A 25,140-nucleotide genomic window follows, 5' to 3' on the forward strand; every position below is an offset into this window, starting at 1 on the left:
TATTTGGAAAATGCATCGCAACCTATTGTAAGATCAAGTAAACACATTACTAGCTTATTACATTTATAATGTCTAACCTTAATCAAACACTTCTTTTCTAGAAAACAAAAACAAACTAGAGATCTGAAACTAATTTTAATGGAGCATCAACAACCGCGGCTTGAACACCGCTCACAAACATGAGCTGCAGGATGACAAACACAAATCATTAAATAAAATGCAATGTTGATCATTTTCCTTGGTCAACCACGTGATGGTAGACAGTGTGACAGTGTCTTTGGTGGGAGTGTCTTCATGAAAGCACAAATAACCATTTCTTGTCCATGCTACAAATCTCCTCACACCAATTATTCACAGTTCATTCGCCATCAAAACAAATGGCATTAAGATATCTCAGCAGGACAAAAAGGTAAAAACCATGGAACTAGGGTTTTGTACCAAATCATTCTCACATGTTGCATGTCTTCTGTATCTTTTCATTTGATCTCAACATTTATTATCACTCTCCATTAGAGCTGTCTAACAAAGCAGAAACAAGACAAAACATATCTGGAAAAAACAGGAACACCATTGCTAAACTGTCTGGTGTTCACACATGTTCACAAAAGCACTAAAGTTCAGCTGTGTGCTCTGCCTCCAAAGAAAAGGCAGTGTCTAGATTCTCCAGGACCAAGTCAGGAAAACAGCATAGTAAAAAAAACAGTTATCTGTTCGGTTTGTTTTCAGCCTATTCATGGTTAATAAATTCATCTAAAAAATGTTTTGTCCTGTCTGGGTTCTAGAGAATTTAAACACTCGAAAAAAAAAATAATCACATGCGTTGGACTTTCCATGATTTAATAGATCCAACAACGTTGCATTCATTTCAAATTAGTTAGGTGTTAAAAAATTTCATCAAATCGACATGGCACAAACACAATTATTCTATTATGAAATTATTCCTTGTGGTTGCAAAATAAGTTAAAAAATTAACACATAAAACATTTTCTACCCCCTCTCGTCACCCCCACCCTGATGTCCCCTCACCCATGCAGTTGCTTATGGGCCTTATTGAACTTGGACCTTGGTTCTTCTACAGGCACGGCCTCAGCCACCTCATCTCCTCGGGCTGAGGTCCTCCGTGCAGCCTCTGGGCTAGTCAGAGATGGGACTTCTGACGGTCACTTTACCGCCAGGCCCGGTTGAGCAGTTTGACTTCTGCCAGGCGTTTGCTGATCATGGTGGCGAAGAAAAGGGCGAAGAGTACGCTGCTGATCAACATGTAGTCGTAGTCGTCTTTCAGCACATCAAACTGCTTCGAGGGATAGACGCGTGTCTGATAGATGTCCAGACCATACGCCACCACCTGCCAGGACAAGAGTAACAGTTTGATTTTTGGTTGAATTAACAGCAGAGACATTTTGTGAATAGAAATTCTATTCTGCGTGTCAAAAAATGTCATAACGAAGCAGGCAACTGCTTAAACCCATAGAAGCATATATCTTCATAATCGGCATCTACCATTTCCTTGGTATTGTGATGGCGGACTCACCAGGCAGGTCGACTCAAGCCCAGAGGGGGCAGTGTGAATCCCTCGCACCCTTGACACACTCTGATTGTAGTTGATGAACCACTCAGAACGGATCGGCAACTCTGGTGCGTACGGAATCAGATTCTCTTCTCTGGAGATCAAGTGAAGAGGTTAGACAGGTAAAAAAAAATACATCTTACAAATGTTTCAAGCCAAATCTGACTCAAGGACTTACCGGATTTGCTCAGACACTATTTCAGGCCGCCGAGGGTCAAGGAACATCTTGGGTAATGACAAAATCCCTCCAGATGGCAAACCAACTGTGAGATAGCAAAGAAACAGAGACATTTTATATTATTATTATTATAACGACTGTATCTATCTGGGAAACATATAAGTGGCAAACAGGAAAACATTGAAACATACTGAGCAGATGGCGGCTGGTGATGCCCTTCTCAGTCAGAGTGGCCTCCATGGTAGAAATGGCCGAGGGGAAAATGTAAGACTGCTGAAGTACTTGAGGAGCATGTGGTCGATCCAGTGAGCTGAACACGGTGCTGTTGTACAGCTCCATTCCTTCATACAGCTCAATTACAGAGAACTCGTTCCTGCGAGGCTTGGTGCTCCAGTATTCGTACTGTGGAGTCAGGGGAGACGTTCACAGGTCAGATAACACGGCTACTCGAGGCTCTGCCTGTGTTTCATGGCAAAGTCTTTCTGTTGAATATGTTCAAATACTATGTGGCTGCTGAGTCATTGTTATACATCTGCCATGAGCCAACACAACATTCTTACTGTAGCCAAGCAACGCAACAACACATCTTTATTTCTCTTTTCTGCCAATAAGAGGGTAACAGACTATAGCTGTCACTGATACTTACCACCACCCAGTTCTCAGAGTGCACCACATGCACTGGTCCTTTGGCCCTTCTCTGAACCGCCTCGTGGAAGATGCGACCAGTCACGCCATCGATCAACATGATCCCGATAAAGCTGCGGTCCGGATGCAAGTCTGTGCTCTCTGTCACCACCGCCAGGAGATTGGGATTCAAGTACTATAAAAGAAAAATGTATACATTTAGCATATCTAGCTTGAAAAATGGATAACAATACATTTAGTGAAAACCTTTAAGTCAAAGACTAAAACATACAATTCCCAAGATTCAAGCAGTAGTGTCTTTTAGTTTGCCATTTCCATACATATTAAATATGAACATCACTGATAAGCTTTGATGTAAAATTTTATCTGTCTTCATCTATTGGGAACAAATTATTTTCAAAACTACTGTCAAAGCTCAAAGAGTAGATAGGAAACCAGTATGTTGTTCGTTCTATCCCCCACCCTTGTATTGGGAGACTGTATTAACAGATATTCAGACAGGCTTTTGGAGTTTGTGTTGTTATTGTACATTTTAGGCATCTACATGAAAGTCTGATGATAAGCGGAGATGTAGAATGATTAATATAATACGTCATAAAGATTATAAACAAGAACTATGACACAGAGTGCATGAATCCTTGTGTTGATTCTTATTCAGAGTCGGTGGGAGAGAACATGATTCACTGGGGAAACAGTGATGTGACATTCAGTGTTTCTCGGAATGACGAATTCTCCGTTTACATCAGAAAACAGGGAGTGACCGTCTTAGTGACTGAAGTGGGAAAGACGAGGCAGAGCACTGACCCAATCCAGTACAAATAACAGGAGTAAGATTAAAAAAATTCCAACACTCTTTCCACACCACAGTATTAGTACATTTGAATTTAGATGAACTTATTGTACCTTATACAGGACACTGCGGTCTCCCATTACTCTGCCCTGGGAGTGCACATGCTCATTGGGTCTCTTCCCTTTGATGGAGATGATCTTCTGTACCTCGGTTGGGACGACGACCTCCCAGATCAGCTCAGTGGACAAATCCTGAGAACCCCCAAAAAATATTCAATTCAGTCGTGCTTGATCTAACTATCATGTTGTGGCACTTCAGAGTAAACAGGATCAATGAACAGAGCCTCAGGATATAATTGTCATTCTAGAATATTTTACACATTATTTGCTACATCCACTTGCCAGTCACACTTTAAGTATTGTATTGATTTCCTTCATACCAAGTAAATTAAATTTGCTCTGTTCTATTACATTGTCATGTAAAATAAATATTTTAATTTTTTGATACTTTTTCCATTACTGAAATATGGAGGGAAATTATCACTTCAGTTCTAAACAATAAAAATATTGCAACCATCATTATCAGCTTTGGCAACAATCTGCCGCCTGCTGGAGGCTAAAACTTGAAATAATGCAGCAAAGATTTTTTGACTTGCCGTTCGTAGCCTGTAACCAGAGAGTGTTCCCTGACTGGAGTCAACCAGGTAGAAGAATATGGATGAGGCCATGTCCTGGAGCTGCTGCAGGACATTTTTTGTCGAAGGAAAGGCAGACACCTGAGGGAAAACCAATACAAAAAATACATATCCATATTTCTGGACAGCCAATATCACACACCCAATAAATGAATGTCACTATAATTAAATTCTATATTTTTCTGTGGATAGATAGAATGAAGCTAAGAAAGATCTGGGGGTGTTGCGGGGTTGGCTGATGGCTTGAAGACACACCCTACAGTACATGTAATGGCTCATTCTGGTTTACAGTTTGGCACTGACCTTGTACTGGTCATCAACCAGCAGTAAAACCTTTGCGTAATCCTGGTCCATGACAGGCAGGATGAGAGACTGAAGTATTGGCTGGGGCAGTGTGGGTGGAGTGATGTGACTCTTCTTTCCAAAGATGGGGTTAAATACATGAAAAGTAGCCAGCCCTGTGTCCTGAGGAAAAAAACAACAGAGCAAATATTACAAGAGAAGTGATTGATAGATTTACACTGCTTCTAAAGTTACTCAGGTTCAACCAAGTATTTTCATTTAAGTGCTGGTTTAAAAGACAAGATGAGTAGCAATGCTTTTGAAGCCCCCCACTCTTTGTGACTCACAAATCTTCCGATTTCACAGCAGAGTCATTTCGCTTTGCTCATGGTTATTCGGCCCACAATCTAATGAAACTTTATTCTTGAAGTTCTTTAACCACAGAGCTCAGAAGCCTTGCTATTAAATACCTTGTCTTTGATGAGCAGTGTGCACTGTGGGGGATGAGGAAAGTGAGCAGTGGTCCGCTGCACCATTAGTTTGAAGGCGGCATTAGACGGAATGCTGTCCAGGTAGTGCCTCCATACAATAGTACCAGTCTTGCTGTCAATCCCAAAGAGCTGAATAGAAAAGAAGCAGAGGATGACATGAAAAGAGAAAAGTGAGTTTCACGGAGATCTGGTACCCTCAAGTTGTTTGGGTGTAATTTTTCTTTAGGTCTGTCCGGTAACATAGACCCAATCTGAAACAATATACTGAGCAAAACCCAAATACAAGGTTAAATATTGAAAATATTGAAATTGTAAACTCAACCTAGTTTGATGACGTTGTCAAGCTGTGTGGGATGATCGCTGATCTCACATTACATAATAAACAGCGGAAAAATAATAGTGACCAATAAAAACAGTGGAAGGAAAATACAGCTGACTAAATGGCTGGCTTGTTTTTCCATCGTCATACGCCCAGGTAATTACAGCAGAGCCGGGCAAAAAGTGGTAAAGTAGATGTAATGTTATTAGAAGGTGACCAAAATGAAATGTCCCGCTACCTTGATTTCTCTGGTTTGAACATTGTTAGAAAGATTTTGAAAAAGGTTCTAGTTGTTTTTAAGAAATTTACTGAAGGATTGTTAAATATTACATTATAAAAAGGTTTTAGTTTCTTACTTTCCCTGATGCAGTAACCATAACCATCATCTTCTGCAGGTTGAACTCATCTCTTGAGAGGTTCTCGATGGTCACATCATTTTTGACCTGACTGCGAGGCTTCCGCGCTTCATAGAACAGCTTCCAGAGGTGGGTTACCCAGGCCTGCAGCAAGATGATCTGAGAGGAGAGCCTCTTCAGCACCATGGACAACAATCCATCTAGTCAAAAAACAGCAAGGCAAATAAGCTGCTGAATGGCTCTCAGTGGATTCACTTCACATTATGGGAATCATGTCAGGATCAGAATTTAGTAGATCTGTGTTGTAGTGGACATATTGTCGTTGCAAGCTAATCACAGGTGCACGTCACAAAATTAAAAAGGATGTATTGATCACAGAATACAACTAAAATACAGTACAATAATACATGCTACGCTGCAGAATATTGTTTGAATCATTGATTAAACTGTGACTTAAACCGAGGAGGAGCAATTTGCATACACAATCTGCAGGAGTATAACACAAGACTACTCCTAAAAGTGAAATCAAGTGTTGGTAGAAGTTGACATAGAGAGAGGATAGAGCAAGAGACTGTGCAGTAAAGGAAATCAAGAGTTACTGAATAAGAGCAGATAAGTCTGTTACCTTGAATGGCTGAATCCAAAACGCAGCAATAAAAACAGGACAAAGCAGAAGAAGGTGAAGCCAAAAGCAACCAAGTGATCATTATCTCGACATACTCAAGAATTATTTTTCACTGGCCACCAGCATAAAGCAACAGCATGAATTAAAAAAAAAGCTAATTTGGGGCAACTGAAATGAGGTTAAAGTAAAAGCAACAATTCACAGATTTAAGTTTAACTATCAATTCTAAATCATAAATATCCTAGGAATGAAACAAGCAGGAGAATTTGAGAACTGGAAATAACAGATGAAATACTGAATACTAATCTACTGCAGGGATCAGCTGTTAATGAAGGAATCTCTGGAGTAAAATCTAAAAAGGAGGGATTTTGGTTGACATTTACCGGCCTTTTTGCCGAACTCTCCTTCCAGCTCTGCCTGCGTTCCTGTGAGGGGCAGATCCACCATTTCCATTGTCACCACATCTGACAGGGCCTCTTCTCTTATCCATATCACACGCCCTGGAAAACAAGACTCATTATTGTTCTCTACTCGTTCCACACCCTGTGACAGTATGCAGTTCGTGCTGACGCTTTTTGTGAAATATGACATAACACATTTTTTTCCTCCTCGTGTCTGTGGAGGCGGCCAGGTTGGTGTGTGTATTATGAAATCTAAGAACATGTCTGACTACTCAGTGGTCAGATGTTGGAATAAGAAAATTTACCACAGTGCTGTCACAAGGCAAAGAAAGACTCACTTGTCTCTTTGAACATGAGAAAGATGTAACGGATCTCAAAAGTAATCACCATGAGAGAACAACTCTTCAGAGAAATCTAAAGTTCCACCTATTTGTGATATCAACAAACCACAAGTAGAAAAATATAATGTCCAAACATTGGCATAGTTGTGGGATCTGGTCAAACTAAATTCCTGGAAAAATTCTGTCTGCTTATTTATTTATTTTTACTAAAAGCAGACTTTACTTTTTTTTCTCACTTTAGCGCCTCTCAGTGGTAGAATCGAAACTAGCACTGTTGCAGGCAGCACAACCAATACTTCAGATGACAAACAGATAACTATTTTTAATACTGATAAAGCGGCTAGTTCTACCATCCATACCTGGCTGTTGTAGGAAAGTGAGTGTGTGGTCCTCTGTCTGCACCATGACCCTGTAGCCCACTGAGTCATCTTTCTTGAGAAATGTCTGCACATAAAGCTGGAAGACAGAATGAAAACCATGTCAAGTGGAAACCTATTGTTAACACCACAAAAGCTTACTCCAAGAGTAAATATTTACAAAAGACTTTGTATAAACATCATCGTTGCCTGATGAGCCACAGACTCTGGAACAAAAGAGACATACCTTCTCTGGTTTCCCACCATTAGGATCCATATTAAAAATCAGTGTTGTGTCTAGAAGTCTGCGTCCGGTTTCTGCACTGAAGAGGTTCAGACTTGAAGCCTATAGGGAGGAACCACAGTTATATATTTTACAATGGTTAAAAAATAAAGTGATAATTGTAATTGAGTTTGATGTGATCATCTTAACGATCTCTAGAGCTTAACATCCAGTTGCCGAACTTTAGTGCAACACCTTTGATTTCTCAATCAATCTCCTATGTCAGTCATGAGCCAAGCACAAGAGGGTACAAATCATTAACTCACAGTTTGATTCTTGGGTGACAACACGGCAGCAACAGTCTTCTCTCCAGTGGTAGCAAATGAAACCAGCATTGCCTATAAAACAAGACTAATTAAATTCAATGCATCACCGATAATTTACACAAACTCTCTTAAGCGGACAACTGCAATATCACAGAATGGCACACTGAGATTTACACATTATGGAAAACTTCTATGTACGTATAAGGACTTATTTATTATTTTGACATATATAGAACATAAAAAAAATCAATGAGAACTCTTTATATATGGGGTATACCTAACATTTACTTCTGGAGATCCTATCCACCCATATGCTTTTGACAATCAAATTCTTGAAGCAGAAATGTAACATTTACATTTTAGGCATATAATCGAATGCTTTTATCAAGAGTGATGTACAGTTCAATAATAAGTGCTCTAGAAAAGAAAACCGAAAAACAATAAGTAATTGGGTTTATAAATATCAGAGTCTAATGTATGAAATGGAAGTGCAGAGTAGGGAAACGGTTTCGTACCGGCTTAAAATCCCTCAATGTAACTATCTGATCGTTGCTGAGCTGAAGGAGCAGGTGGTGTTCAGGCCCGAGCTGGATGAAGAACTCTGACAGTGGTGGACGCGCTGGGTTGGGCTGAGTGGACACCAGTGTTGGATGGAAGCCAGGGGCAGCTTCCAGTCCCAGTGTCTAGTGGAAGAAATTCCAGGATGAGACAGAGAGACACACAGAGATATTGAGGAGATGTATGGAGACAGAAATGCGCCAGAGCAGTAGACATCGAATGGAACATTTTTATTATTTGTGTTAGATTACGGAGGGTACCTGCAGGGGGATCTGAGTCATCTGGGATTGTTCATGCAAGTCAAGCATGTACAAGGACACAGTTGCAGAGTCCACACATGTCAAAATCCCCTGGCCAACAACTGCACAGCTGGCCTGTATGTCGGACAGCCATGGAGCTTCAACTGAGATCTAGAGACAACACAAGCAGAGGCGTAACAAACATTGAATTATATCCATATAATGTTTTATCATTATTTTGTGTATTAAAAATTATGTTTCCATTTTATTTGAGTAACTAAGAATCATAGTAGTTATATATTACAGATGCATTAAGATTTGAAATGGCAGGACAAAACAGCATAGAAGGTTTTAGCAGATGGAAAGCACTAATACCATGTATGGCTACTTTTAATAAGGATTACCTGTTTGATAATCTCTCCGTCCTCCACACTATAAACAACAATAGTAATGTGGGAATGGGAAACGACTCCCAGTGCATAGACTTCACCGTTTCCACCAGAATACACAGCCTGGTAATCCACGGTTTCACTGGTAGGATTAAAGACAGACAGATACACAATGTTATAACAAAAACCTATCGTTATTAAGTTACTACACATCAAATTTTTTCACAATTTTGGATTTGACACTTAAATATCAGCAGATATCAGAAATCTATATATATAAAAAAAATTATTATAAGCGTTTGTAATGAAATACATTCAATGTATTTTTTAATTTACCTTTCTGGAAGATTCTCTATCCATTTTTGATGACCATTGGAGAGGTAATGGAGAGAGAGGGCAGTTTTCTTCAAGACAGCCACATGTTTCACTGTGTCTTGCTGTCCAACTAAACACGCTGACTGGAAACTAAAACAAACAACAAAACTCCTTAACGCCTGATCAAAATAAATGCAGTTGTTGTATATTCTCAGTCACGGCCAATCAAAGGGGTAATCACCTGCCAGAGTCCAGCACAACCTCCCAATTCAAACCACCGACATTTATCTCCCAGGAGCGCAGCAGACGGCCGTTGCCTACAACCATCACCGCATCTAGGAAACAACTGAATGAGTCATCTGCTCCCAATAGAGGAACTAAGAGCTCAACTGTTATGACAATATTTACCTTGTCCATGCTGCAGGTAAGCGTCAATGGTTCCCTCGGGCCCCGTCTTATCCACATGTCGCCATACTGTGACAAACATTGAAAAGCAGCAGTTTAAAACCATTGATATAATTGTTATTATTATTACGGAACTGGGCCAATAGGACCGGCTTTTTTCGAGAGGGATTAACCAAATACTCACATATCTCTCCGGTCCTGGTGTTGAGTGCAGCGAAGACGTTGTTCTCTGTTGCCAGGAGCACTTTTTTGGACGACTGCGCGTGTGTGTCGTAGTGAGAAAAACGAACTTTGCCCACATACTGTTGCCTCCTGTGAACCACAAAGGAAAGATGCTGTCAGGGGGTTGAAGAGGCTTCTGCACAATTATAGCTCAAGTCAATGCTTGTATCGCCACAGGGACCAAACACTAGTGTCACTTTGACAGCTGAGATAAAAATAAATTGAAAATATTCGTGGACAGTGAACTGGTCATTGTCAATTCGATTACAATGAGATCCAAATGCCCATAGATTTTACTCATTGACTTAAAGAGGCCATTGGTTTCCTACAAGCAAACAGCAACCGAGGAAAGCTAGTACATACGATATGTGTTTATTTGGGTTTTCGTTGTATTCTATGCATTTATTTTGGCCTGTTCTCTCGCACAGAGTCCAGCACTAGCACACCGGGTCGTAGCTAATGGCTGTGACAGGTGCTAGCATTTCCATCCCCACATTAAAAAACGTCTCTATAGAGCTGAAGAGTGCGGATCCTCTTACCAGTCAAATTTCCCCACTTGATCCTCAAACACGGCCTCGACGGTGCTGCACAAAATAAGACATTTCAGCCACAACAAAATTAGCTTCTCCATTGCAGCAGTAGCTTCGACTTGCTCTTCATGGGAAGGAGGAAGTCGGAAGTCGACGAGCCTCCTTTTTGTGTGGTGCTGCGAGAGGTGCTGCCCCCTATAGGGAAGCAAGGCACATAGCTCCATTAGCCTTTATTAGGTACAACAGTCCTTCCATAAATTCTACCTCCATGACTGTTAAAATGTACAACTTCAATTAAATAAATAGATAAATATTATCTCCTCCAATTTTGAAAAAAATATTCTTTGATGAATCCTACATCAAATCATAAAAAGGCTTTATTTTTATAGGCTTAATGTAGCCTTTATTGAAATGATTGATTCACTACCCTCAGGGAGCTAATGGTGTAACTTAAATACACCAGATTTAAATTAAATATTTTCAATCTGCTAAACATACACTATTTATGTACAAATAGGTTTTATGCAATCAAACAACAATTTACAATGTGAACGACAGAAAGGAATAAGTGACTTCTATGAGCTGTTAGTGTTATTCGTGTATGGAAAGAGTAATAATTATTTTTGCAAAATAGGAACTGCACGATCTACAAACCTGGATTGTAATATTATTCGTTGGAGGCCCATCGAAGTTCCGTTTTTGCCCCGAGTCGAGAGTTGCTAGCGCCCCCTGCGATTAACTCTCACAGCTTCCTCCTCCAGTGGCTGTTTTTTTCTACGGGAGTTCAAGATGGCGTCGAGCGAAGGAGATGGGGAACCCGAATGGACAGCTGCAGTACGGCCGCTTCTATCGGCGTCGTACACCGCGTTTGAAACTAAAGAGCTACCTCAGCTTGTTGGGTCTATAATCAACAGGTAACCAGTTACATGTCAGTGAATCACGGGCCACTGTGGGCTCGGATACCAGCCGTGTCCACCCAGATGTTAGCTGGCTGGCTAACTTGCTAACTTAGCTCAGGTAGTTGATTTCAATGGGAAAGAGCTACCCACTTAGCTAACTTTTACGGCTAGGAAGCTATCGCAGCTTAACTTGCACTGGCATCGAATCGGGTTTCCTGACGTTAGCTAAAATGCTAACGTCAGCTTACTTACTCCAAATGTTGAATAGTTTATGCTAATAATCGTACATGTGACGTTATTGAGATGTGAACCATATCTATGTCGCATTGTAGCGTAAAGGAAATGTGCTTCATCATTAGCTAGCTAACACAAACAAGCGAACTGATGGGCCTTCCAATCGTACAGTAAAACGCAGCGTTGAAATGGCCACAGTTGTGTTTGACCACGTTGGATAACTTAGCAAAATGTGATTCGGCTTGGGTACAGAGCTTGTCACATCGTCGGGGCAGTTCCATATACTGTTGATGCGTTAGCTGGCTAACACCCAGTTAGCGTATCGTTATGTGTTGTGTATATGGTTGAGCTGAAAGAGGGCGGAGATCCTGCTCTCGCCACTCACTTTTGACGAGGTGGTGATGGGTCCCTGATGTAAATGTCGCTACGCCATTAAACGTAGGGCCAGTGGTTAAATGGGAAACTCGACACTTGTGCCCCATGTCAACCTGCTGCAGTGGCTGTTACGCAGGAGGAAGGAGATGAGTTTTACAAGCAGGTAAACCTACAGCAGGGGACCTGTGAGGGAGTTCTGAGACATTCAGTTTGTGCACATTTCGTCTCAGTGATTATTAAGTAGCTTGATGTCAATGGGTTGGTCAGGTTGTCACTTGACTCTGTTCAGTGGTCACATCAGCTGATCCGTCTGGCATCCAAGCGAAGAGCTTGACAGTGTGAATAAGTTTCGTTTTCCCGAGCAAACCCCAACCTGCAAATATGAGCACAACTGGTACTGCTGCTGTAGGTTTCTTTTTTCAAGTTAAACAAGCAACCAGCAAGGATCTAAGGTGTTAGGGTTGTATGTGTGAGTTTTTTTACTATCCTCATTAGTACTGCTTGAGTAAAAGTAGTAGTTTTTATAGGACTAATATAAAGTAATACTTTAAAGTATTCTCATCACTAGGTCCTAGATCTTAATGAGTAGAAAAGGAAAAGTTCAACCTACACTAAAAGAAAACACCAAAAGACATATTCTACTAATATCAGCATTAGTGGGCAGGTTTGATCAGTAATTTGACATTTCCATAGGACAGAAGTGACCTTTAACTTTGTTGACAAGGAAGTAGGCTTGTATTGCTCAAGTTATAAATGATAAACCTACACATGAGGTTTTTATTGTTTTTATTCTGTGTATTACACATCATTGTTTGCTGTTAATTTTTTGATTTAATGTTTATTTACACAGGATATCTTTTGCCACATTTGCCGTCTAAAATAGGTATCAAGTAGTTACATAAACACATCAACAATTGACTGAACTTATATAGCAATTAAGAAAAAAATGAAGGTATTTCCAGATTTAAGAAATTGTATTGGTTGGAAGTTTATTTGAATATCACAGTATCATACAAAAGTACTACTTGGGAGCACTAGAAAATGGGTATTACAATTGTAAAGATAGACAGCATGCAAACATGAAAACACAGTATCAAATTGACACAATCTTGCAGCAAACAAGTTAAAGTTAAAACTCAATAGGAGCTTATTTTTGTAAGGAGATGGTTTTTGTGCAAAGCTCAATTCAGCGGGTTGATATTTAATATACTAGCGAGGAAAATTCTGAAATCTCCGACATCCAGGTTATGATTGCACTGGAGGAAACGGCTGTCTTGTGACCTGAGTGATCTGGGGGGTTGATAAACTGGTAGCATGTCAGATATATAATCTGGAGCCCGACAATTCAGTGCTTTGTAGACCAGGAGCAAAACGTTCAAATGTATTCTGAGCCAAGAAGAAGGAAGTGGAGAAGATGGAGAACTGGCAATCTACTTTGATTAAACTTTATTCTTAGAAGGCTAAATTGAGAGGACGAGCAGGTCTGAGGTGTTATAGGCTTAATGTAATTGTAGCATTTCCCCTTTGACTGTTTTCAAATTTACGCACCAAGGAGTTGAATGAAAGCTGATTGTTTTATCGATTCAGAAAGCAGAGTATTTTCACTGTAGTCATTGTTTTTTTTGATATTGTAGATACTGAGGCTGTTTTTTGTATTGAACAGTGAAGTAGTTTTGCTCTGTTGGGCAGATGAATGCATTGGAGGCTGCAGAGAACGGATTTATGCAGACAGTATGTTGGCCACACAGTTTGGGCTGCAGCTATAATGGCATCTCTCCCTCTGCACGGAAGTATGCTGATATAAGTAATTGCATATCCATATAATTATACAGGTATGACAAGTACTCTGTTCTTTGTCACATTATCTCTCCTCCAGTTTTGTTTGTTTGAACTTTATTCAAATTTCCAGCTTCTATTTGTGCCAAGTGGAAGAACAGAAAGATTTTTGCTGCGAAATACGAAATGAAGGATTTTTTCTGTTGTCCTAATATTTAGCATCATTTTGCATAGCCGCATTGTGAAGACAGCCTCCGTAGTTCATGTCTGAAAATTGCGTTTTATTGACACCATGATGTCTGTCTGTTCCTTCTTTGTCATCTGTTTTGATCAGAAATCAATTGCTGATATTTGCTTTTCATTTCCAGTGAATCTGACATTCTTCACCATGACAAACAGTATGAGCCTTTCTACTCATCGTTCGTGGCCCTCTCTGCACATTACATCACCACAGTATGCGGACAAAGTATGTATTTTCTCTCCTTTTTTCTTTGATGTAATAGATTTGAAATGACTGCTGGGAGTCAGCTAGAGTTGAATGTTTTAAGTAAAGTTTCAGTCAGTTAATTGTTTTTGCTCTATCTCTTTAGTACCGAGAAATCAGTTGCTGTCGGTTGCTGCGGCGTGCAAAGTGTTGATTGAGTTCTCCTTGCTACGCTTGGAGAACCCAGATGAGGCATGCGCCGTATCACAGGTAAGACAAATCTGCCGTGTACAGTTTAGTTGTAGGATCTAGTCAGTGGATAATTGCAAGTCACTTTTGATAAGGTAAAATATTGACATCATTCACATAAATGCTGCTGAATATGTCCAAGTCAGCTACATTGGCTGAATACTTGGATATTGAATTTTGCATTTTATTACACTTACATTCTCTGTTTTTTTCCTGCTCATGTCTGCTGATTGTCTTTTTTAGAAACGACATTGTATACTGCATAAACCCGCCAATAAAATATAATAATACTGTTGCTTTTCCTCAGAAACACCTGATTCTTCTCATAAAAGGACTTTGCACTGGCTGCAGCAGACTAGATCGTACAGAGATCATTACTTTCACAGCTATGATGAAGTCTGCCAAGTTGCCTCAAACTGTCAAGACTCTTTCAGATGGTAAGTGTCCAATTTGAAATGTACCAAAGTTTATTAATATTACAGAATGTGGCACTGAATTTACTGTTTTTGACTGTAGCTATACTCTGTATTTGTCTCCATATTAATTGAAATAAATATTCTTTAATTCTTTATTCACTGGTTTCAGATGGATGTATTGGTTTTTCAATGAAATTCACTCATGTTGGTACCTACTGTCTGATAAGGGCAAAATATTCCCACAGGCCTTTGTTCAAAACAATGAAAGTTCAGAGCCAGACTCACAAAATTGTCATTGTTTATTCTCTAGTGGAAGATCAGAAGGAGACGCCCAGTGCTGTGAATCCAGAGCTTCGACACAAAGAAGTGCAAATGAACTTCTTCAATCAACTGACTTCAGTTTTTAACCCTGACCTTACGACCATCTTGGCCTCTCCATCAGCAGCACAAATGCAGGTAAGTGTTGTAGAACAGGCCTTTTCAATTAATAATTGATACACAAAATGTTTATATATATATATATTAACTGGATGTGGTCTTCAGTGATATTCACGCTCACATAATTTTCATCAATAGTTGTTGATTCTCTTAAACTTTCCCCAATCATAGGCTGAGAGTGATTGCGAAGACCAAACCACAGATCAGGCTCTTCAGGCCAAAATGAAAAATGCCTTTGTATCTCAGAATGTGTCAAGCTTACAGGATCTTGGTGAGTAGCAACTTCTTGCTTTATTTTTATGGAGTTTTCTTGTTTTTTCTTGTTTTCTCTAATATCCATGACTTGTATTTCAAGGTGGGTCTGAGAAGTTGTTGCGAGTGTGCCTCAACCTACCCTACTTTCTCCGCTACATCAACCGTTTCCAAGACGCTGTATCAGCCAACTCTTTCTTCATCATGCCTGCCACAGTGGCTGATGCCACTGCTGTCCGCAATGGGTATTTTGTTTTTTAATTACTTAGGTCACAATTTACAATACTGTATATTATTATACTGTTATTTATTTTAAAGGGGCAACAATAATCTGTGTAAATTTCTGTATGAGATAGCTAGTGTGTACATTTTTTTTCTTCCAGATATTCCTCTAACTTTTTATATTTAAAACCTGTGCCCAGATTTCATTCATTGGTGATCGACGTGACAATGGCTTTGGATACACTCTCCCTGCCTGTACTGGAGCCCCTGACACCAGGGAGATTAACAGATATGACCGTGCTGGCTTTGAGCTGTCTCTATGCTGGTAGGTTGTAACTCTCTGAGATTAAATAAAATGGCCGGGGACTCTCCACTTACAACTGTCTCAAAATACCATTTAACAGCGTTGAAAGTCAAATTAGTAAATATAAAAACTATCTTGTACCCCTTCAGGTGTGAGTGTGGCTACTTGCATGGCCATTCTGCAGGTAGGAAGTGGCTTGCAGCTTCGATCTGCCTCCACTGGGACTAAAGAGGAGGACTATGAAAATGACGCAGCAACAATTGTCCAGAAATGTGTGAGTATTCCGAGTACAACTTTCTCAATGTTTGGTCATATGCTCAGTTTTATTGCAAACTGCTTTTTATAGAAGCATTATTTACTGATATCAAACTTTCAGAGAATTGTGTTAATGGGGGAAATTTAGTTGTTTCTTAAAAATGTCTTAACAGGTTTTGTATAACTGCATGTAGGTGATTCTTAACTTGCATACCAAGACAAATTCTAGCACGTTAAAAATATTAACAAGTACAACATTTGTGTTTGCAACAGCTGGAGATTTATGAAATGATTGGACAAGCTATCAGCCACTCCCGCAGAGCTGGAGGAGAGGTGAGTACCAGGACTATACTAGAATAGAAGATTATTATTATATTATATGAGCACCGTTTCATTTCTATAGACTGTGGCACTTTATAGATTTTCTGTTTTTTATGCCAAGCGCAGTTAAGAACGTTGTTAAAGGTGTCTATGAAATACATTTTTTATTGATTCATTTTCTTTTTTACTTGTTTGTTTATACAGCACTATCAGAACTTCCAGCTGCTTGGAGCCTGGTGCCTTTTAAACAGCCTGTACCTGATTCTTAACCTGAGCCCGACTGCCCTAGCTGATAAAGGGAAGGAGAAAGATCCTCTGGCTGCTCTGCGTGTCCGGGATATTGCTGCTCGCTCCAAGGATGGCGCGGGATCACCTAAACTTGGTCCGGGCAAAGGGTAATTTCCAGTTAATGTGAAATAAATAAATATGGTCTTTCTATTTATTTTGTATAAATGAAGCCTCTAAAAGGTCTTCATTTTGTACAGGAGCCCTTGTATCTGGCAGCAAAGTTCTATATTTAAAATTAAACTATTCTAGGCAAAGAGGCTCATTTGCTAAATTAAAAGCACCATTTAGTTATTTCAGACATATACTTTTTTACATTTGACTTTTGTCACTTTTGAAAATTGATTTGTGGATTTTTATAATTTCTTTTTTTCTCTCAAGACACCAAGGGTTTGGAGTTCTGTCTGTTGTCCTGGCTAATCACGCCATCAGTCTTTTGACTTCGCTGTTCCAGGATCTGCAAGTTGAGGCTCTCCAACGGGTAAGTGATGCATTTATGTACTTTGTTTAATACATTTACATTCTCTTTTATAAAAATTTAAAAAATCGATTCTTATACCACATTTTTCTTAATAATGTACTTGTGGCCAATATCCATTAAAGCACAATGGTGGCTTGTGACCACTATTGTAGAGATTGTTTTGACATAGATTGACATAAACCCTCTGCTGTTGGGGACAATGTGCCTTAACACCATGTTTTTTTTTTTTTTTTTTAAACTTTGTTTTTATTGAAGAGAAACACAAACATTCCTTGACAACATCACAGATCATACATGACAGACTGATTGGTGAAAAATAATAAATAAATAAAAGGACAGTTAAGACATTCCATCGTACCACAGGATTCCCCTCAATTAGAGAGGTATCCTGCAATAGGTAGCCATCTCCTCACAAAAACATCAGACTTTAATTGCAATTGAGCCTACACCATGTTTTTTAAATAAAAAGTATTTAGACTAGTGCTGTTAATCGATTAAAAAAAATTAATCAAGTTAATCACGTCAATAGGCTGTGATTAATCATGATTAATCACACACTTAAATATTATTTAATACTATTTTCAAGTACGGTGTTTGAATAAAGAAATGTATAACAAACTGGTTAGGGCTTTTCTAAACTTTATTTTACATCTCAGGCAATAACAATATCTTTAGTCACTGAGCAACAACCTATAAAATACAAATTTATTTGGCAGACAACCACATCAAGTACAAGAATAACTGCTTACCTGTAAATAATTTGTAAAATGACATATTACCTGACTTTTACATTGAGTAGGCTTAACGTTTATAAAGAAAATGAATGCCATGGTGTCTTTGAAGAGACAAAGACAAAGAGACAATCCCTTTTCAAACTCTACAATGAATAACATTATTTGATACTTGATATTATGCCGAGGTAGTTATGGTTGCTTACTGATGTCCAGTGTTTTTTTTCACTTCCATAGAGTTCATGGATTCTTGTGACAATAGTTCTCCTCGAAGGCGTTTTGTAGGATGAGTCCCCTGAGGCGATCTGGATAATGTCTCGAAGCCCCTTGTCTTCAACTATGTTGATGGGTCTGCAGTCTATTGCGACCCATTTAGCTATAGCATTAGTTAGCTTAGTTGTTATCGTCTTTTTGACAGAGCACCGGCTCTGCTGCACTCCGCTGCCAGTGTAGCTAGACGAGCACGGCTTGAACTCGTCTTGGTGTTAGCGTCTGTGTTAGCAAAGATGTGCTTTGCACGGAGATGGTACTTCAAACTCGTTGTACTACGGTGGAAAGACAGTTCATCACTGCAGTATGTACACACAACTCTGGTTTTATCTAAACTCCCATTCAGAAGCTTTTTAAATCTAAATTTGCCGTTAAGCACACCGGGGTCCGTCTCCTCACTCATCACTTCGCTACTTCTTCACCCACAGGCAGGTAAACATCCGCGCTGGAGGACTACGGCAGGAAATTGTGGTCAGACTTGGTGATGTGATTAATTTGCGTTAAAAAAAAATGTACGCGTTAAGGTTTCCAGATTAATCGCACGCGTTAACGCCTTAATTTAGACATGTGCAAGGGAAAACCTTAGGATGAATCTAGTATTCCTTGATCCCGTGGTTCTTATTCCAATCCCTCCATCCCTCTACCTGCAGGGTTGGGCGAGTGACGGACCACCAGCTGAGCTCAACATCATGGCACAGAGCACTTCCATCCAGAGAGTCCAAAGGCTCATCGACTCTGTGCCTCTGACCAATCTACTTTTCACCCTACTTTCCACTTCATACAAAAAGGTCCTATCATTTATATCCACATATCTGTGTTTAGTGTAATAATGTGACGTTTAAATATTCATGTACAGTGTTAAAGTGAGATTTGAATTAACACAGGTGACATGAACACAAAATGGATAACGGATGAATAATGGGCTGTGTTTATTCTCTACATTCAGTTTTTCTAACAAAGTGGTGGCTGATTGACAAACATGTTAAAAGGTGAACGAAAGATTGCGATGTGTGATCATCTTTTAAGACTGCTGGTGTCTTTGCTGCTCTCAGGCCTGTGTTCTCCAGCGACAGAGGAAGGGTTCAGTCAGCAGCGATGCCAGCGCCTCTACAGATTCAAACACCTACTATGAGGATGATTTCAGCAGTACAGAGGAGGATAGCAGTCAAGGTACTTTCTCCCTCTGGATTTGAGCTATTACACCACCACTTCAGAAAGCTCCCTTGAAATGAAAGTTCATGCTAACACATGCATCCACATAGCAGCATTAGGTTGGTCAATGTTTGGACATCAGTTTAACTTGAATGTGTTAGGAACACTGATGAAATAAGAAACGGTCACTTTTTTTCTAAACAGCATCGATAATATGATGACATGAAAAATAACTGTAATTTTCTAGAGAATTGAACATTTTATTCTGAGGGAAAGAAGTATAGGAATTGGATTGTCACAATAGGGGAAATAGAGGCTTGTCTAAAGTTAGTTAATAATTTCTTTAGATCTCATTCTCATAAAAAAGTCTTGTAGTTACATATCATTGAGACAGGTCTTCAGGTCTTCTAAGAAAGGACTTTCTACAGTCCATTTATCCAAACGTGCCATGATCAGTTTTGTAATATTGTATATTACATCCATATACTGTGTGTGTGTGTATATATATATATATACACACACACACACACACACACACACACACACACACACACACACACACAGACAGAAGGACATGGTGAGGTGCCATATCCATCTCTCTGTGTGTGTATATATATATATATATATATATATATATATATATATACACACACAATGGAGACATGGACACTTGAACAAACACCCGTTTGATAAGTATTACCTAAAATGGCATGAACCATCCTGAAGAAAAATGTATTTGACGTGTATGTTGACATTTTACCTTTTTGACGAGACTTGGTTTGGCCCTGGTCCCATCCACTAACATGGAGGATGTGAAATTTTTTACCCATGTTGCAGCCACCCACTATGGGGCTGTACTTTTGGGGAGCTGTCATGCCTTCCATCTTTATAGACAGTGTATGGTAACATCTAGAAGTTTTATATAATAGATCATTAAATTAAGGTATAGTAAAAGCACAATGTGATGCAGACAAAACTATGTTTTCATCACTCAATGCCTAACCTGACCCGGAAGCCAGTATCCCAACAGCAATGTATCATGCCTTCAAGGTGCCTCAGTTTTCACAGTGTGGCTACAGGTGCTGTATACAGTCATGTGTGTGTTTGATCTCCAAGGTAGCGTCAGTGGTGAGCTGTATCGGTAAGGTTTTGAAATGCTGTCAGTGGATCAGTCAGTCAGGTTGTGGCAGCTGGGAGAAGGGTAAACACGTTCTCATGCACGCAGATGAGTAAGTAACTTTGTTTGTCCCCCATCACATGATGACAGTGTAGTTGACAGTGTCTACTATTTCACCAGAGAGAAGACAGGAGAAGACAAGTGCAGCTTGTGTTTCAGGTCAGCAGTTTTCTGTCCTCAGGTCAAAGACTTGGTGTCCACTTCACTGTCCTAGATTCATTTTGTTATTGTATGTCTCACAATATAAGCTTTGAGCTGTGGTCCTAATAGCTTAGCAAATGAAAGAGCCACAGGTGAAAAGGCTTTGGCAAAAAAGCTCCTTTTCTAATTCATGCCTTGTGCTGTAATTGATTTTAACTAAATTTAAATTCTTTCTGCCGAAGAGGTTCAGCTGTGGCTCAGTGTGGGTCAAAGGATCATACCAGTGGTGTTGACATGTGGGTGCTCATAGTCTTTACAAGCATTAATATCTTTAAAAAAGATGGCAGGCTGCTGAATTGAAAGTCACTGATGACCAACATTTGCAGTAATCAACCAAATGTTCCCATGGTATTTTGAGTATAAGATTTCCCGGGTACCCCTGCCTCATCTTGTAGTTGTTCTCTTTAGTCATTGCAAATAAACTAGCATCAGACATGAGGACCATGAATATTAATGATCTCAACATGATCTTTCTGCAGATGTTTTATTGCAGACCTCAATTTCAGATAATCTGATAATTTCTCGAAGACAAAAATACTGTAGCACCAACATGGAAACATTGGTATTATTCTTAAATACAACAAATTCAACTTTTACTTGTAAACTATGGGCTTAAACACACTATGCTACGTCTTGCTGTCACCTTGATAGTTATATTTGTATGTTGCATGCAAATGTGAATATCAACCTAAAGTGATATTCTTATAAAACTTAATAGCTGTTTCTTGTTTTTGTTTTTGAATTAATTTGTGTACATTCTTCAACTGACAACGCCTGCAGTCAAATGCTTTTCTGGTCTAATCATAATGTTGGTTAAGTATTTCATTGATTCATATCCATTAAATTGAAATGGTAGCCACCACCCTTGAGGATGAGCTTGATCTGAGGGTCTGAACCCTCAGATCAAGCAACCTGAACCTGGTCGGCTATTTGGGTGGCAAAGGAAGGCGGGGACCTTGCAGGACCAAAAGCTGGCTGTGAGGAGTAGCTTATATAATGCAACATCTATGATGGGGAAGGACCTAGGGCTGGTGAGGAGGTCAGGCATGATCTCTTTTTGACTTGACCTGTTCATAGAGAGATGGATAGAGAGACAGTTAGATGGAGAGATGGATAGAGAGATACACAGATGGATACATGCATAGATAATCACTAACTCACTATTTACTTACTTACATACTTACTTACTTTATTTATTGATCCAGAGGGAAATTCTGGACGGATACTTGATCTTATTGGTACTTTGAGCCTTGGGACATTACATCTTCCCAGCATAGCTCTACTCCTTCTCAGCCTCACAAGGTGTAAGCTGTCGCAGTGATTGAAAACACACCTGTGGGTGCATCTTACATTAAAGTGTCAAAGACACTGAGTGCCCGTATTAATGATTTTTATGGCATTCTCAGTGAAACAATAAAAAGTCGATTTCTTCTCAGAAAATGAGTCAGAAGGTGAAATCGGTTGTATTCTCCTTTTAAGTGGATATTCACCAACAAAACATCAGTTTATATTCACTCTTTTACTGCAGTGTTTGCCTCTTGTCCACCACCTGCACTGTGTTGTAGGTGTCATGAACTCGTTTGAAGCTTTTTACATTTTGCCTGTTTGATGACACCGCTACCACGCCACACATATCTTGTCAGTCTTTGCCAGTTTCTCATCTCCACTCAAAGAAATTCACGTCTTATTACGACTCTCTTGTTATAGATGATGACAGTGAACCCATCTTGGGACTTTGGTTTGAAGAGACAATTTCACCCACCAAAGACAAAGTAGCTCCCCCACCGCCGCCTCCACCCCCACCACTGGAGATCTCTCCCAGACTGAAGAGCCCCAGCAAGCAGAATCCCAGTGAGAATGGCAACATCTTAGCTGGGCGTAAAGACCCAGAGCTGGTGAGGACTCATTTGTTTGCATCTGACAATGTACTGAATTAATCTGCTGGAAGTCCATATTAAACAGTACACGTATTATTATTTTGTTATGCTAGCATACCTGTCATTAGAAACGGTTTATCCAGGTATTTATATTTAAATATGTGACAGAACTAGCAACTCCTATTTGTTTGTTTGTTCTTGTAGTTCCTCAGTTTGGCCTCCAGCATTTTGAACTTCATCACCACCTCGATGCTCAAGTCCAGGAACAACTTCATCCGCAACTACCTGAGTGTGTCTCTTACAGAGCAGCACATGGCTACACTAGCAAGTATCATCAAAGACGTGGACAAAGATGTAAAAGGTACGACTGAAGAAAATCAAAGATTGTCTATCATACAAATAATATCAAATTTTTACCCTAATTTCCCCCCCATGTCTTGTAGCCAGTCATAGATGTACCACATGCACTCCACCAGGTCTAATGCATGTTTTTGTCTATACAGGCTCCTCAGATGAAGTGTTTTCTTTAGCACTGTATCACTTCAACCACACTCTGGTGACATCAGATCTTCCATCCCCTGCCTTGCAGGTAAGAGCATACTAAAGTTTATTTACCAATCCCTTGACAGAAAAATAGTCTTTTGAACAAACTTTTCTACATTAGTAATAATGAGAAATCGTTATTCAGTGTGGGCATCTTATTATTCTACCTCTTGTCCTTCCCAGAGCACTCTTCTCCAGCAGTTAGGTGTTGCACCATTTTCGGAGGGTCCCTGGCCTCTGTACATTCATCCACAATCATTATCAGTCCTCTCCAGACTCCTCCTTATATGGCAGCACAAAGCCAGTTTGCAAGGGGAACCAGATGTACCTGAATGTATGAAAGTCTGGGAAAGGTATGGCAACCATCGTGTCTGGCTGTTATGTGCCACGGTTTCTATTAAATTAGTTTTGTTGCTAACTTCTTGAGCTGTTTTACTTTTAGTACCAATAATTGAATTTAGCTACTTGAGCCCATAGACAATGTACTGCCTCACTTTCACATCCAGGTTAAGTTACAAGACTTTAGGCTTAAATGTGAAATGGCATTTAGTGTAAACTACCAGTGAGCTATAGCTTGTAAAACCACACCAGATTTGTTTGTACTGTGTAGACTATGTATTACTTAAAGAATATTCTATCTTACACTCTCAAATTCTTTCTCCTTTATGCCGTCAGGTTTTTGGGAACATTGAAGCAGCACACCATCCAGGGTTCAGTTCAGGGTGAAGACGACCTTAATGTGGAGCACCTCCAGCTCCTACTGCTCCTTTTCCATAATCTGTCAGAGCGCGGGCGGCGGTCGGTCCTCACCCAGGTCACCCAGGCCATCACTGAGGTGGCACAGGGCAGAGAGTCTCAACTGAAGGCTGTGCCCCTCAACCTGGCACGCCTGCTGCTGGTCTTTGACTACCTGCTGCGCCATTACTCCAAGGCTCCAGTGTACCTTTTCGAACAGGTTAATGCTCACATTTTCTATTCGTCAACGTCTTGTCCTGATACTAAATTGCACAGATAATGCTTGGATGTATGTATTCGATAGGTATATTTGTGATTAGATTTTTAGCTTAAACAAGTAAAATACCTCTTACAAAATACACTGATTCAATATTAAACTATCCATAGCAAACTTAAACAACCCTTCTGGAGTAGTGGCTTCAAAATAATTATATTCTCAGTGGGTTGCTTTGGCTTAGTTTCTGTTTTCACCTCTTGATGGTAACAGAGTCAGATCTGTGGTTTCCAGATTTTGATTTGTGCTTTCGATTACATTAGTTACATTATGTCAGCCAAAAGTTTGTATCGGACTATGATGACGGGAAATTTTGCTTCTCTCCTCCATGAATATTTATAGGTGCAGTACAACCTCCTAACTCCACCATCCACTGGGCCTAGTTCAATTCAGGACGGCAAACGCAGCAGTCTCCCACTTTACTATGGGTTCAAAGAGGTGGAGGAGAACTGGGCTAAACATTGTTCAGGAGGTAAAACCATTTAAGGAATTTTACTTTTTTAGTTACTGGCAAGAACAGGTCACCATCTACAAAAACACAGAAGATACTTTGACCAGTTTTGCTTGCTACATTTTTTTATTATAAGTATTATATGAGTGCTGGTTGTCTACCCACCAACTGGTAGAATAGAAAAACTTGAATTAGCCACAGCGACTCCCAGTATTTACATGGCTGGAAACTACTCTCTTACCCAAACCTAGTTTCATGCTGTCTGTGATCATACTACTTATCTGTGAAGAGGGTGCTGGTGTTTTTATTGGTGTTAGATGACAAAATAAAATGTTCATGTATTTAATACATTTTTAGATTCAAATGGTCAGCCCAAATTCTACTGCGTTCTGTCCCCTGAGGCGTCTGAAGATGATATCAGCCGACTAGATGGCAAGGTAAGAACTTTGTAATGGTATTTGTGCTACATATCTATTAAGTATAGTAAAGTTTCATTCAACAGCAAGAAAATACACAATGCAGGCAAAAATGCATTGATTAATCAGA

At 39.7% G+C, this 25,140-nt stretch overlaps 2 protein-coding genes across 8 annotated transcripts in view; one reads left to right on the top strand and one right to left on the bottom strand.

Annotated features, from left to right (window-relative positions):
• Positions 1 to 116: 116 nt before the first annotated feature.
• emc1 (ER membrane protein complex subunit 1) lies at positions 117 to 10,953 on the bottom strand. Its single transcript, XM_053424534.1, has 23 exons — positions 10,907 to 10,953; positions 10,262 to 10,447; positions 9,685 to 9,812; positions 9,504 to 9,569; positions 9,337 to 9,430; positions 9,117 to 9,245; positions 8,796 to 8,922; positions 8,413 to 8,562; positions 8,110 to 8,277; positions 7,595 to 7,666; positions 7,293 to 7,391; positions 7,049 to 7,145; positions 6,331 to 6,447; positions 5,323 to 5,522; positions 4,627 to 4,776; positions 4,178 to 4,339; positions 3,836 to 3,955; positions 3,294 to 3,431; positions 2,392 to 2,565; positions 1,937 to 2,147; positions 1,746 to 1,830; positions 1,532 to 1,661; positions 117 to 1,345 (listed from the first exon to the last, which is right to left on the bottom strand). Exons 1-23 carry the CDS (start codon positions 10,936 to 10,938, stop codon positions 1,166 to 1,168), a joined length of 3,015 nt encoding a protein of 1,004 aa, XP_053280509.1. The 5' UTR covers positions 10,939 to 10,953; the 3' UTR covers positions 117 to 1,165.
• A 48-nt stretch (positions 10,954 to 11,001) lies between these two features.
• Positions 11,002 to 25,140, top strand: part of ubr4 (ubiquitin protein ligase E3 component n-recognin 4) — a 47,808-nt gene continuing 33,669 nt past the window's right edge. For 4 of the 7 annotated variants that reach the window (XM_053424527.1, XM_053424528.1, XM_053424529.1 and 1 more), the window contains exons 1-22: positions 11,002 to 11,166; positions 13,905 to 14,002; positions 14,127 to 14,230; positions 14,517 to 14,646; positions 14,936 to 15,081; positions 15,235 to 15,334; positions 15,419 to 15,560; positions 15,738 to 15,862; positions 15,991 to 16,115; positions 16,370 to 16,429; positions 16,622 to 16,812; positions 17,084 to 17,183; positions 18,835 to 18,972; positions 19,237 to 19,354; positions 20,634 to 20,672; positions 22,422 to 22,609; positions 22,796 to 22,952; positions 23,095 to 23,180; positions 23,318 to 23,487; positions 23,810 to 24,089; positions 24,486 to 24,615; positions 24,952 to 25,031. In XM_053424527.1, coding sequence (XP_053280502.1) covers positions 11,042 to 11,166; positions 13,905 to 14,002; positions 14,127 to 14,230; positions 14,517 to 14,646; positions 14,936 to 15,081; positions 15,235 to 15,334; positions 15,419 to 15,560; positions 15,738 to 15,862; positions 15,991 to 16,115; positions 16,370 to 16,429; positions 16,622 to 16,812; positions 17,084 to 17,183; positions 18,835 to 18,972; positions 19,237 to 19,354; positions 20,634 to 20,672; positions 22,422 to 22,609; positions 22,796 to 22,952; positions 23,095 to 23,180; positions 23,318 to 23,487; positions 23,810 to 24,089; positions 24,486 to 24,615; positions 24,952 to 25,031 — 2,832 coding nt within the window. In that variant the 5' untranslated portion in view covers positions 11,002 to 11,041. The remainder of the gene's footprint in view (positions 11,167 to 13,904; positions 14,003 to 14,126; positions 14,231 to 14,516; positions 14,647 to 14,935; positions 15,082 to 15,234; positions 15,335 to 15,418; positions 15,561 to 15,737; positions 15,863 to 15,990; positions 16,116 to 16,369; positions 16,430 to 16,621; positions 16,813 to 17,083; positions 17,184 to 18,834; positions 18,973 to 19,236; positions 19,355 to 20,633; positions 20,673 to 22,421; positions 22,610 to 22,795; positions 22,953 to 23,094; positions 23,181 to 23,317; positions 23,488 to 23,809; positions 24,090 to 24,485; positions 24,616 to 24,951; positions 25,032 to 25,140) is intronic. The other 3 variants (XM_053424530.1, XM_053424532.1, XM_053424533.1) reach the window with 1 other exon arrangement.

The sequence above is a fragment of the Pleuronectes platessa genome, chromosome 6 (genome assembly GCF_947347685.1).
Source record: "Pleuronectes platessa chromosome 6, fPlePla1.1, whole genome shotgun sequence".
In the NCBI taxonomy this organism is placed as follows: domain Eukaryota; kingdom Metazoa; phylum Chordata; class Actinopteri; order Pleuronectiformes; family Pleuronectidae; genus Pleuronectes; species Pleuronectes platessa.

Coding starts and splice junctions, on each gene's coding strand:
- emc1 (XM_053424534.1), bottom strand. CDS start 10,938: ATGGGCCTCCAACGAATAATATTACAATCCAG. Junction 9,431..9,503: donor TTACCTGCAGCATGGACAAG/GTAAATATTGTC, acceptor GTTGTTTCCTAG/ATGCGGTGATGGTTGTAGGC. Junction 4,777..5,322: donor TGGTTACTGCATCAGGGAAA/GTAAGAAACTAA, acceptor TTTTCTATTCAG/CTCTTTGGGATTGACAGCAA.